This window comes from Hemicordylus capensis, chromosome 5 (assembly GCF_027244095.1).
Source record: "Hemicordylus capensis ecotype Gifberg chromosome 5, rHemCap1.1.pri, whole genome shotgun sequence".
Classification (NCBI taxonomy): domain Eukaryota; kingdom Metazoa; phylum Chordata; class Lepidosauria; order Squamata; family Cordylidae; genus Hemicordylus; species Hemicordylus capensis.
In genome coordinates, this window is record NC_069661.1 from 225,120,762 (window position 1) to 225,133,940 (window position 13,179).

A 13,179-nucleotide genomic window follows, 5' to 3' on the forward strand; every position below is an offset into this window, starting at 1 on the left:
CAGAGTTTTAAAGGAATTAAAAAGAACGACACTCGGAAATATACAGGCAGCATCCTGTTGCCACTTTGTGCTGCTCCCAGACACTTCCCATATCCCCCAGTTGCTTTACAAATACAGCTGCTGCTCTGGCTCCTCCCTCTCCAACTTTGGGATGGTGAGAAGGCCTCCAGTCTGGGGGCAGGGTGAGGCAGTGAGGCCCATACAGCCAGACAGCAGACTCCCCCCACCCCGTGCCAGCTGTTGGGGAAGTGCAGTGGGTTGCTAGTATGGGAACAGCCACGATGACAGTCGGTTGTCCCCATTAGGGGTGTGTACGAGGGGTGTGAGCAGTCCTTACCTGCTCTCTTCCTGTTGGGGCGGTCCACGTCCCAGGTACCACCGTGTGGTGCCAGCACACACATAGCATCTGTGCATGTGTGGGCGCCATTTGTGTGGTCAGCATGCTGTTGGGTACTTGGGATGCCTGCTGCCCACTGGTCCTTTATTAATGCCGCTGCATGTGGCAGCGGAGAGCAGGGCACTTGCTCTCCTCTTTCTTAAAGTTCCCGCTCTCAAAAGGTGCTCGAACCACAGTTCGTGCACACCCCTAGTTCCCATCGACTAATGAGAATTATGGTGGGGGTCATTGTGGGGGGAGGCTGTGCTAGCCCAAAACAATGCCATGTTCCAGAGGGACTTTAAGCAGCATCAGTGTAACTGTAAGCCCTCCTGGGGATTGTTCTGGATTGAATGACGGGACAGAAATCTAATCAACACGTAAACATCTGTCCCTCCATGGTCTTTGTGACAAACAGAGTTTGCTAATGATTAACGTTAAACAGCCACATTCTGGAAGGGGGGGGGAGGATGCAAAAACAAACTCTGCAATTAAATCAAGCATGCCAAGTTAATATATGAAATCATTTTTGAATTACAAAATATATGTCATGGGTGAACAATTTAGTCTGGACACAGAAGTGTACGTTTTCAGGGCAATCCCTAAGCACGCCATCCATCCATCCAAATAGACTCCAAAAAACTGCTGTTTATTTCCTCCCATGTTTAAATTGAGTTATAGCTCAATTTAAAAGATACTGTCTGATCCATGACAAAATGATGTGGAAAAAAAATAACACATGTAGAATAAATCAAAAATCATTTGCCTTCGGGTTCTCAAAGCAGATTCCTCTGCCTCCTTTGACCAACCAAACCTGCTACTGGGGTTATTCTGCCCTCTGCTGTGGGATTCAAATAATGTACTTTAAAAGTGACTAGAGTTTCTCAAATCCTGACACATTGTCAAGTGAAAGCTTTCTGTAGGTAGATGTTCTAATCTAATGTTCTTCTGTCAAGATATATTTGAATTAATACACCTGTCACTTTTTAATCACTTCTTATCAAGTCAACACACACCTACAGTTGCCAACTGGCAGGTTTTTGGATGTCTGGGCCTTCAGTTGCTCAAAAACCAAGGCAAAACCTGAATCCCCCCCACCTCACCAAGTTTTCATTTTTTTAAAAGTGGTGTGTGTGTGTGTGTGTGTGTGTGTGTGTGTGTGTGTGTGTGTGTGATAAACAGCAGCCTTGCAGCACTGACAGCAAGTACATGTGCAACAGTCCCTATGTGGCATCTGCTTTTAACTGCTGTTTCAGACAACTCATTGAGCCCTTTCTCACAATCAGTGAGAAAGGGCTTGAGGGGTGAGGGGAGGAAACCTTGAAAAGCTTCCCTTCCCCTCAGATGATCCCCTGCTCTTTGCTAAGTGGGCGGGTCGGCCGCCCAGATGATTGCAGGCTGCACCCAGCAGCGCGGAGTGTCGAGGGCTGGGAAGTGTTGCTCTGGCCTCAGGAACTCCCATAATGCACCTCGTGCGTGTGTGGTGCATTATGGGGATTCTCCCAGTGACAAGCAGCCGACGCTGCCACACAATTAACACAACAAGGCTAACGGAGTGCTCGCTCCCTTGACCTTATTTAAGCAGGTGGCTGCCTTGGCAGGTTTGATGCTGAGGCGCGGCAGGGATCAGGCATGATCCTGGTGGTTCTTATGCACACGCAAGACAGGGCCTGGCTTCCTTAGCCTGGTTTTGCCTGTGTGAGAGAACAGCCTTATGGACCTCATGCAGCTGCAGAGATTCAGAGCAAACAGAAGGCAGTGGCTGACATCTAGATGAACACTGTACTAGACAGGGGCATAGCATCCATTGGACAAGCAGGGACAAATGTCCGTGGGCCTAGAGAATCAGCCCCCCCCCAAGGAAACCACCACATCACTGCTCCTGTCCTGTTCTGCCCCACCAGGGGTTATCACCCCCCACCCCTGGAGCTAGAGGACAAGATAAGTAGCGGTGGTGGGATAGTAGCGGTGGCAGCAGGGCAGGGGCGGTGGCAGCAGGGAGACGTCGGCTGCCGCGCCCCTTGCATCTGACATCAGATGCAGGGGGCGTGGCTTAGGGAGCAGGGGCATGAGCAAGTTTCACATGCGCACTGGGGGTCCCCAACCCAGGTTTTGTCCCCTAGCCCCCGGGGGTCTTGCTACGCCGCTGGTACTAGAACAACAAACAAGCAAAGATGCACACATGAGAGAAGGTCACATAGCATGCAAGAAGGTCTACATAGCTCACATAGGTCATCACACAGCTGGTATCTAAGTTGATAAAAAGCACCTCTGACCACCACCTCAGCTTGAGATACCAGGGAGAGGTTTGGATCCAGAAGCACTCCCAGACGGCGTGCCTGTCCATTCTGGGGAAGTGTGACCCCATCAAGAACTAGCAGATCAAAATCGTCTCCCGAGTTCCAAGCCCGCACAATAAGTACCTCCATCTTATTTGGATTCAGTCTCCATTTGTTATCCCTCATCCAGACCATCACTGCCTCCAGGTAGGCATTTAGGGAAGTTGTGCCTTCACCTGATGATGTTGTTGACATGGAGAAATAGATGTGGGTGTCATCAGCATACTGATAACACCATGCAACAAGTCTCCTGATGATCTCTCCCAGTGGTTTCATGTAGATGTTAAACAACATCAAAGACAATATGGAGCCCTGAGGGACACCATATAAAAGTTCAGATTTGGAAGAGCAACATTCCAAAAGAAACCATCTAGAATAGGCCTGAAAAGTAGGAGCAAAACCACTGCAAAGCAGTACCTCCCACTCCCAGCCTCCTCAGACACTCCAGAAGGATACGATGGTCAGTAGTACTGAAAGGCACTGAGAGATCCTAAGCGACCAAGGGAGTCACACTCCCTCTGTCAATTCCTAGTTGGAGATCATCCAGTTCATTATAAACTATAAATTATAAACTAAATTATATACATTAAATTATAAACATTATAAATTATAAACTAATCTCACTCAAGACTCAAACAGAAGCTTTCTAAACAGCAACTTCAGCTCCTAAAACTATAACATAAGATACCCACCCACTCCCACCAGAACACACACATGTAAATTCCTGGTCCAGGAGGACTGCTGCTCACCCTTGCTGTGCCCTGAAGTGGCTTTGGTGGCAGGCCCACTGCCTATATAGGCCCAGAGTTGGCTATATAGGTTGGGCAGGTGTTTTAGTCAAGAACTCACCCTGGGCTCCAGTCTTGCACAAACTCCCAACCGAGAAGCAGCAGTCAAAGTCCCACAGATCAGATCACCCCCAAGGAAGGCAGCAGCTGCAGACAGACAGACAGCAATGCAGGCTCTCACCCTGAGCTGCCTGGGAAGCAGGTGGTCTCTCTTCCTCTCTAGCAGGGCTTCTCCTAGAGGAAAGGCCTATCAACAGCTTTTAGCCATAATAGAGAAATGGCGAGTGTCCACTGAATAGCAATTGCTGTGTATGTGTAGTGACAGCAGGGGAGGGCTGTTCCCTTCATGTCGTATTCTGCCTAAAGAATATACTTCCCAGAGGGACATATGATTGGCTGCTATGGGAAGCATGATGCTAGATCTGATGAGTGGAGGAGAGCTGACCTTGTGGTAGTGAACATGTATTTTCTCCTTTGCTAAGCAGGGTCCACCTTGATTTGCTTTTGAATGGGAGATAACATTTAGATGGGAGACACATGTGCTGTAAGATATGCCCCTTAGGGGATGGGGCTGTAGCCCAGTGGAAGAGGATCCACTTGCATGCAATAGGTCCCAGGTTCACTCCTTGGCATCTCCAGGTAGGACTCGGAGAGACATGCCTGCCTGAAACCTTGGAGAGCCACTGCCAATCAGTGTAGACAATACTGAGCTAGATGGACCAGTGGTCTCAGTATAAGGCAGCTTGCTATGTTCCTATGACTTTTGGTCCAGGAGAACTCATGTTCTTAATTCAGCCTCCTAGCAGGTATGTATTTTGTGAAAATGCTTCCAAACCATTTACTGTGAAAGCTTCATTAAAACCCATCAATGCAGAGATTTCTCCTGGGGTGCACATTGCATCCATGTTCATCTACAAATTGGTTTTCTCTTTTTTGTTTTTTCAGAAGTTGAGTTTCAAAAGATTTGTATTGTCTATGGTAAGGGAATGAATCATGAACACTTAAAGAAGAAAAAAGAGATCCCTTTTCTGATACAAAATCAAAATTGTCCTTGAAAGTAAACAGCCATTAAAAGAGACAGGAGGTATGTATTGCAGACAGCATTTCAGACCGAAAGCCTTCAAAACACAGTGCACACTGGGGCATATTTCACATACCCGTGTTCCAGGACCTATTACTAGGATTAAACTTATCTTTGCATCATTAAAAGCACAACTGGGAGATGAAGGACAGTCTCTTGCTCTGCCTTAGGGGAGTTTGGCCTCCCTTATTAAAATATTTTGAGGGATCCTAGCTAATATATGGTACTGCTTCTGTATTGCTGTAAATCAGATATTCTTTGTACATTCCAATAACCTAGATCTTCTACTTTGGTGTCTCTCTGAAAGCAACTGTTAGACAGTAAACACATCTGGGAAAGCGCAAGAGACAAATTCACGATAATGTTGGAGAATGTGGGATTTATGACCAGTTCCCATTCACTTGCATGAGAATCTTTCTTTTTAAAATGGAGCCCCTGGTTAAAGGTTCACTTTCATCAGACATTCTGTTACGGGGTCCAGACAGGGGACCATCTGCACACACCCTGGCACCCCTACAGAGATGCCAGACAAACAGTGTAACAAACAGTGCCTGCCTGTCACTGAGGCAAGGAATAGCCTAATGAGTCAGTTAGGGAGGACGCATGGCTAATGCATCCTTCCCTTATGGGCGTCCTCAAAGTGAGGTGTTCCGCGTGGTCATTCCAGAGCACTCCTGAGATTTCCAGAGTGGGCCTCTATGTCTGTGTGAGGAAAGCAGGCACATCCCTGCATTTCTATCATAGGCGTTAAAGCCATTTGGTTATCTTGCCCAGATCCTGCTAAGCCTGAGGGCCAACAGAACAATTTCCCCAAACTTGGCATTTAGTTACCAAGTCCATCTTTCCTTTTGGCCCCCAAGGAGCTATGGCTCTGTTGTTTCCCTTTGAAGTCCACTCTCGTTAATCATCAGCCCTGAAGAATCTAGATTGTCCCTTCCACGCCCCCATAATAATAGCTAGACAAAAAAAAAAACACAATTTGAAGTCTTCCGGATCCTTTCTAAAACCTGTTAGCCCCTCTGCCTTCCATCACCACATCCCAGCTTCATCCTGGAGAACCTGACTTCTCTTCCAACCACACCAGACAAGTAAATATAGGGAGTACCCTTCCCTTCCCTCTGCTTCTCAGAGTCTTTTATTTTTCATCCCCAATTCCCCCTTCCCATTCTGGATATGTGTAAGTATTCAAAGTACCAACTAGCCAGGCTTAGAATTTTTTAGACCTATTTTTCACCAGGGAAAGTGAGGAGGGTGATCAACTACTCCCTTTTATTTTAGGTGGGGTTTTTTGTTTTTTTTTTAAGAGATCCCATAGGGACTCTGATCTGAAGATCAGCTTGAGACCATAGAATCAAGAGAAATTTGGACCACTGGAAGAAAATTGAAATTTAAAAAGAGGAAGGCCTTCAGCTGCCCAGTTCTGTGAGGTGTTGAATTAGCCTCCCTTGAGTGGACTGTTTTCTCATGAGAGTACAGACCATGGTCAAGGACTTGATCCAAGCTTTTACCACCTGAACAGGAACAAGATTCCAGGAGTGAATTTTAGCAGATTTTTCTTAGCTACAGGTACCATTGACACTCTTCATGATTCAGATGACTTTATCCACACAAGCCCCAGTCATGGCTCCCAGTTGCCCAGTCCCTGTAGCACAAGTACAGTTGTTAATTTCCCCATCAGTGGCCCCTCAGCGAAAGAAAGACTGCTGTCACTTAAGGTCTCACTTCCTGGTTCTCAGCAAACTCCTTTCATTTACATAGGCTCACCCTGGGACTCACTCTGTAGCCAGAAAGCCAAAGCATGGCTCTCCACCCAGAGAACAAAGCCATTTCTATCCGATCTTGCTTAGCCTCTCTACCTGAACTTTCTCCCTTTTCCTGCTCCACTCCTGTAGTGGATTAAAGCCTTTGTCTCAGAGCAAACTCACATGAGGGAAAGAAATGCTGAAACATCCCTGCTGAGCTGCCTGGCTAGGCTTCTCCTAAAACTTTTCTGTATTACCGGTAGTTTCAAAATGCTGCCGCCGCCACCCCTCTTATCGACAGAACTTGAACCTCCCTGGGCTTGGGGTGGGATCCCAGGGAAAACTCTCTTTATTTTATTATTGGAGAAGTCCAAAATCTTCCATGTGCAAGCCTACACGTGGTGAGAAAACTGATAGTTGCTAATCGTTTGAGGACATGTTTGCTCCTGAGGAATCCCCCTCCCCCCTTTTTTTCTTGAGTTAAAAACCAACTCGGGGAGGCTTGTAAAGAGAAAAGAACTTTAAAAGCAGTTTTATTCAATTACTACAGACCGGTTCTGTCTGAGGCTTTCTCAGCTTTAAATACAATTAAGCATATTTAGTAGGATTACAAAAATAAGTTGTCTTAATGCACGCTTAAATGTTTGTAGAGTCTTTTGCAATGCCCTAAGTAGGGTTGGGCGTAGGCTAGTGTTTCTTATTTTAATTACATTGCAGGTAATCAATACTAGAACAGTATCAGGGATAAACAAAGCACACAAAACAAAGAAATATAACTTTCTAATGCAAAATCTGACTAAACAAACCTTTCCCTAAATTAATCTTCCTGAAGCCAAAGCCCTTGCTCCTTGCCTTGAACTCACCAAACTCCTGATGAGAATTCAAGCTTCCTGCCCTCCTGTGTTTCAAGGATCTGCAGAGTTATTCTCCTGCAGCCAGCCTCCATGGCCACATGTCCTCCTGTGCACCTCCAGCCTAGCTTCTTCTAACAAAGAACTTCCTTCTTCCTGGCAACAGCTCTCTAGGTCCCACCTAGTGTGCTGATTGGCTGAGCCCTGGAGTTCACCAGCCTGTCAGTCAAGATAGGGTTCACTTCTGGTTAATTATTTAGAGGGAGGGGAGCCTGGTCACTACGACTCCTCTCCAGTTCTTCAGATCAACTCAAATTCAATTCTGCCCAAACTTGTTAGGGTCTCTTCCTGTCTTTCCCCCACTCTCGTTTCTGGATCTCCGAACCAACTCAAATATGTCTGTCCAAATTTGTTTGGGTCTTCTTCCCTCTCTACTCCTCTCCCTTTCGTGGATCTCCTGACAGACTTGAACTACTCTTACTTGAACTTGTTTGGGTCCCTTTCCCTCTGCTCTCCACTTTCCCTTGGCTCTTTCCCTCTTCTCTGGATCAACTCAACCTACTCTCTGTGCCTGAACTTGCTTGGGCTTCTGTCCCTACTTTGTATTCAATAAAACATATATTTAGATTTTTAAACCTGCGTTTATGACTTTCTTGGGAAACTGCCTGCTTTATAACCATGAGGGTCCCAAGGGGGACTGAACAGCACCCTTTGTAACAATCCCATTCCAGCTTTCTTTATAAAACAGCAAAGTTATTTCATCTCAGCAATTTAGGAACACTTTCCCCCCTGCAGTTAGCAACCCATGCTGAGCAAAAAGACACCGTTTAAAGTGGCGATTCTCTTATATCTAGCAGGGGGAAGCAATTGGCCCTGTCCAACCCCAGCACAGCATCCCTCCAGTGGCTGCTGCTGGTGTCTACCTTGTGTTTCTTTTTAGATTCTGAGCCTTTTGGGGTCAGGGGACTATTTATGTATGATTTATTTGTCTATGTAAACTGCTTTGAGAATTTTGGTTGAAGAGCAGTATATAAATTAATGATGTGCAAACAGGTTCGATGTCCAATATGTTCAATGTCGAACTGGTTCAGTTCAACCATTTGGGGTCGAACCGAACCACCCCATTTGGTCCAACCCTGGACCGAATTGCCATGGGGGTTTGCAAGTTTGTTTGGTTTTTTGGAAAAAAAATTACCCCACTCCAGGGGAGTTCAAGGCGGTGTGTGTGTCCGTGTCCGCAGAGGTTCCCCCTCCCCCCGTCGGCCTCTCCTAAGCTCTTCAGCAACTTGTCAACCTTCTCCCTTCGGCGCGGCAGCCATTTTGGAGGCCGCCACGCCTGCACAATGGGCTTCTTCATGGCCTGGTAAAAGGAGTATTTATCATGTGATATTAAAAGTGATTAAAAGCAGATAAAAGCGATAGAATACGTGATTATTAGCATAAAGACTGTAAGGCTACTATGAAATTACTATAAGATTAAAAATGATGAATGTCTATAAAAAGCAATAAAGGAGCTACACAACTGCTAAACAGTAGTGTGTAAGATTAAATATTGCAATTGTCACACAGAAGTCTCAGTCCCTCTGTCTCCTTCGCTGGGTCTTCATAGAGGAAGCAGTGGTTCACACCTTCATCTGAGTGTTTGCAGTCCCAGTATGGGACTCAGCTGTGCTGTGCTGTCCCTTGGAATAGCTGGGCAATTTAACCCATGGCAACAGATCTTCTAAAATCCAAAAGAAGATTGTTCTGTTGGACCACAAGGTGACCTAATTAGATTCTTGTCTGTCTGACATTCTCTTCTACTAGTGGCCAGAAAAGAGGAAAGGCAGAAGAAGTCCTGTAGAAGGAAAGTGGTTCTAGGGCCCAGTAGAAGAAAACTGATGTATCTGACTACAGAGACCAAGTCAAACTTTGTACTCCAAACCTAGCAAGAAAAGAACTGGGATTGGACCTGCTCTACCAGTGGAGACAAGAAATTTAGCTAACCCCTATCTCCAATAACCAATGGGAAGAATAACCCACTGCAGGATGTCCTTCTGCTTCAAAGGAGAAAATGCCTTTATCCTAAGATTTAATCATGCAAAATAACACTGCTGCAGGTTTACTACACAGTCGGAAGTTCAGGTATATCTTATTCCCTTTAGCATACATTATCTCATTTTGATATTTTTAAGGGAAAACCATCTGGACCTTGATTTGTCTCTACTTCAAATAATCCACAACAAGGAAAGATCATCCACTTGGCCAGCACCACACATGAAGTCAGGTCTTAACACGAAGAGTGAGCAAATAATATATCCCTCCTGTGTGGCTTCTCAACTTCAGACATTGCTGGAATTGTATAGGACACGTCCACACATAAGCAGCAGTGATGTCATTGAGGTCATGCAGGGACTGAACCCTAATAATTACCTGTTAATTCATCTCTCATCCTTTCAGTAATGAAGTGTTTCCAAACCACAGTATTTTAACACCTATGAGTTCCGTACCCTGAAGCCAAATCCCTTGCATAACTGTTATGCTCAGGATTCATTTGCTTAGCAACCTGGTGGTCCAAGAAATGTATCCAACTCCATGGCAATCTGATAGCATATCCAACAACACCATTTCAGAATAATCATGTGCATCATAGGAGTGATTGTAGAGGGGTTAGAGGTCATTTTCAGAGAGAGAGAGAGAGAGAGAGAGAGAGAATGACAATAGAGTTATGGGGAATGCTTTAATAAATACATTTTCATGCATGTAGAAATACTAGTGGTGCTACAGTGAAAGCCAGTATAAATTTAATGAAATTAGAAATGCAATTGTTCTTTAAAACATAGTCAAAAAGAGAGACATATTAGTTAATATCTTATTTATACACACACAATGGATGTTGACGTGAATTACAAGACGGAGATATAAAATGTTGCTGATCAAGACATCTCCAGGTTTATGAGTTGTGCAGTACTGGAATTTTGATTGGTTCTTCTCTAGCCACAGTGGCTTATATACTGTGCAGTCCCCCACCCTTGGAAGCAAGTGGTGTGTGTGCAGTCCCCATCCGTCCTGAATCTGTGTTAGTGTGGTGATGGCATAGGAGGCGCCCTCCAAGAAGTGTGCTGCCCGACTCCTATTAGGAATGCTGGGAGTTGGGCAGAGCTGCTCTGTTGCAGCATGCTGTTTGAATGGAGGCATCCACACCATTGTTAGGTGAGCCAATGCAGTTTCAGGACGGACAGAGGCAGAACATATGCCACCCGCTTCCATCGGTGGATGGCTACACACACACAGTATGTAAACTGCTGAATGTAGTCAGTCAAGCACAGTACCTGAACCGATGCCATTTATTTCAATGGGGCTTGCATGGAGTTCCAGTGCAATTCCCACAGAAATGAGTGGCAAATGCCCCCACCTACTTGCAGGCTTGCTTCTATCATCCTGCACCCCAATCGTTGCTTTTTGTCAAAAAACACTACTATGATCTTATGTGAAATGGAAGACACATTATCATTTGCTTAAGCAGTGCCTATTTCTCTTACTTACGCCCAATGGAATAATGCCAAGGAAGGAAGGAAGGAAGGGGGAGGGGGGGAGAGAGAAGAAAGAAAGAAAGAAAGAAAGAAAGAAAGAAAGAAAGAAAGAAAGAAAGAAAGAAAGAAAGAAAGAAATTCCGTTGAAATAAATTTTATTGAACAATTTTATATACTCGCTCTCTCCTTTTCTGTTTGTAAACTTTTTTTTGTAAAAAACTGTAGAACCTGCAGGTTCTGGTGCAGAAATACAGTATTTAAAAAGTGACAAGTTAACTTTAGGAGCAGATTCACAGTACAAAATTAGTTGTTAAAAGGATCTGACAATGCACATCTGCACCCAAGTCCAAATTCCTACAACAATAGCTCAAATATATTACTTGAATATATTACTCTGAAGTAAATCAATACTTAATTTACACTATTCCCCATTCTAGGAATACTTGAGTGAACAGTTGTAATGGGTCTCCTTGTATAAACGTATCCAAAGTAGTTGAAGGAAAATAAGCCTATCGTTGCCCATGAAACTTGTTATCTGGTCAAAATGTCGGCAGTCAGCAGCATTAGCTCTTCTGCAGAAACACCCACCTACACCTATTAATTAATGATGCAGTAGGTGACATCAAAACGTTCCATAATGCCAACACATTCTCTTCCTCAGCTCCATTCCGAGCACTCAGTTTGACCTGCAGTTGTAACTTCCAGCCATGAAGCTTTTTAGTGGCCTGAACCTCCTGGTTGTTTGGCCGGCTATGCAAATCTTCAGCAGAAAGACGGCGCTCCATTCAGTTGTGATGAGCAATCCATGCAGATAACTGGTGGAAAGAAACAAGACATGGCTTCTGTTTGGCAAATATTGCAATACTAGAAAGAAAAAGAACTTTCTCTGTTTTGTATGTTAGAAGAAGAAGGGGAAGGAGAAGACTCAAATTCTGTTTCAGTCACTGCAGTAATAATGCCATGAAAACACATTTGATAGTTCAAAAAGATTGCTTATGGTAATGTGTATATAATTAAATTTTATATAATGGGTAATAGTGACAAAGTGGATTCCCAAGAATGTTTTCCCTAATATTTATTTAGTTATTTATTTATTAGATTTATATACCGCCCTTCCAAAATGGCTCAGGGCGGTTCACAACAGCTCAGGGTGGTTCACAACAATAGAGGCTCTGAGCCTGCAGGCTGATAGAAATTAAAGACAAATAATAAACAAATAAGAACAGCAAGACAGGCAGAAGTTCAATTTTTAACATGCTAGGAATAACTACAACTGTTGATTTTCTGCCTGTCTTATCAGGCACAAAACCTTTGTCAGGAAAAGGCTGGTAATACAAGTGACAGTAGTATTCATTCTTATATACTGTTGAAATCTAAGAAGACACTTCTCTCTCTTACTCACTATATTAGTGGCTTACACACAGTTTAGTGAGCTGCACACCCAAGAGGAATGATACATGACAGGCAGGAATTCAACCGGAGTAGCTTTCTCTATCAATGTATGTGCAGAAGAAGCTGCACCTCTTGAATTTCTGCTTCCACTACAAAAGCCACAGCATGGTCTGCATAGATATATCATGTAATATATATAGTGGCTTTCATACAGCACAGCAAGCCACACACCCAAGAGGAATGCAGACTCACTAGCTGCATTGGACTCGCCACTCCGGCAGTGCTTCTGCTGAAAGTGGAAGAGGCTCCTGATGAATGATGCTGTGCTTCATCACTGCTGCGCCCGACTCCCACTGGGAATGCTGGACATCCGGTGGAGCAGCAATGACACACAGCAGAGTGGGAAAAGGGGCAAAGCCAACTCACAGAAAAATAACAGACCAGAAGCGGGGACACTGGCTCATTTGTACTTTGAGACTAACACCTTGATGCTGAATATATTTATGGGACAGAAATCCAGTTGATTCTGATGTGAAATCCACATATGCCCCAGGCCCATACACCCATCTATTGCCCATATTCCTTCCACAGGATGCCTAGCAGGACTGGAAGGCCTGCCTGAAGGCAATTTCACAGTCAGGAAGATCTCTGGACTGTAAATTAAATCTCTCAAACTCATGGTGATGATATATGACCCATGAGTCATGTGCGACAACAGAAAAGTAACACATAAGCATTCCAGACTCTTAAAATAAAAACAAGTCAAATTGTATCATACCTCTACTGCTTGAATCATCCTGTATGTTCACAGTTTTCTAATCTGGAAGGGGGGGAATGATTTACAAAAGAATTAATGTGACGAGCTTTTAGAAAGAGGTAGCTGCATTCTGACCCCCGTGGTCCTTTGCACTGGAAGGGTTCCAGTGCTGGCCCAAGAGGATGTTTCATTCACCCCATTGCACCACTGCTGCAACTCTGATGAGACAACCAAGATGCAAGGACAGCAGTTGTTGCATCAATGGCCCAAAGGAGGTTTGCGCAGTTCTTGAGAGTGGAGAATGGACAGAGAAAAGGATGCTCTATCCTCAGCATGGACTG

General features: G+C 44.6%; 1 protein-coding gene across 1 annotated transcript in view; it reads right to left on the minus strand.

Moving 5' to 3' along the window:
* Positions 1-9,882: 9,882 nt before the first annotated feature.
* C5H12orf75 (chromosome 5 C12orf75 homolog) overlaps positions 9,883-13,179 on the minus strand; it is a 43,661-nt gene continuing 40,364 nt past the window's right edge. Inside the window, exons 6-7 of the mRNA XM_053251393.1 lie at positions 12,860-12,901; positions 9,883-11,504 (exon numbers count right to left, since the gene is read on the minus strand). Coding sequence (XP_053107368.1) covers positions 12,887-12,901 — 15 coding nt within the window. The 3' untranslated portion in view covers positions 9,883-11,504; positions 12,860-12,886. The remainder of the gene's footprint in view (positions 11,505-12,859; positions 12,902-13,179) is intronic.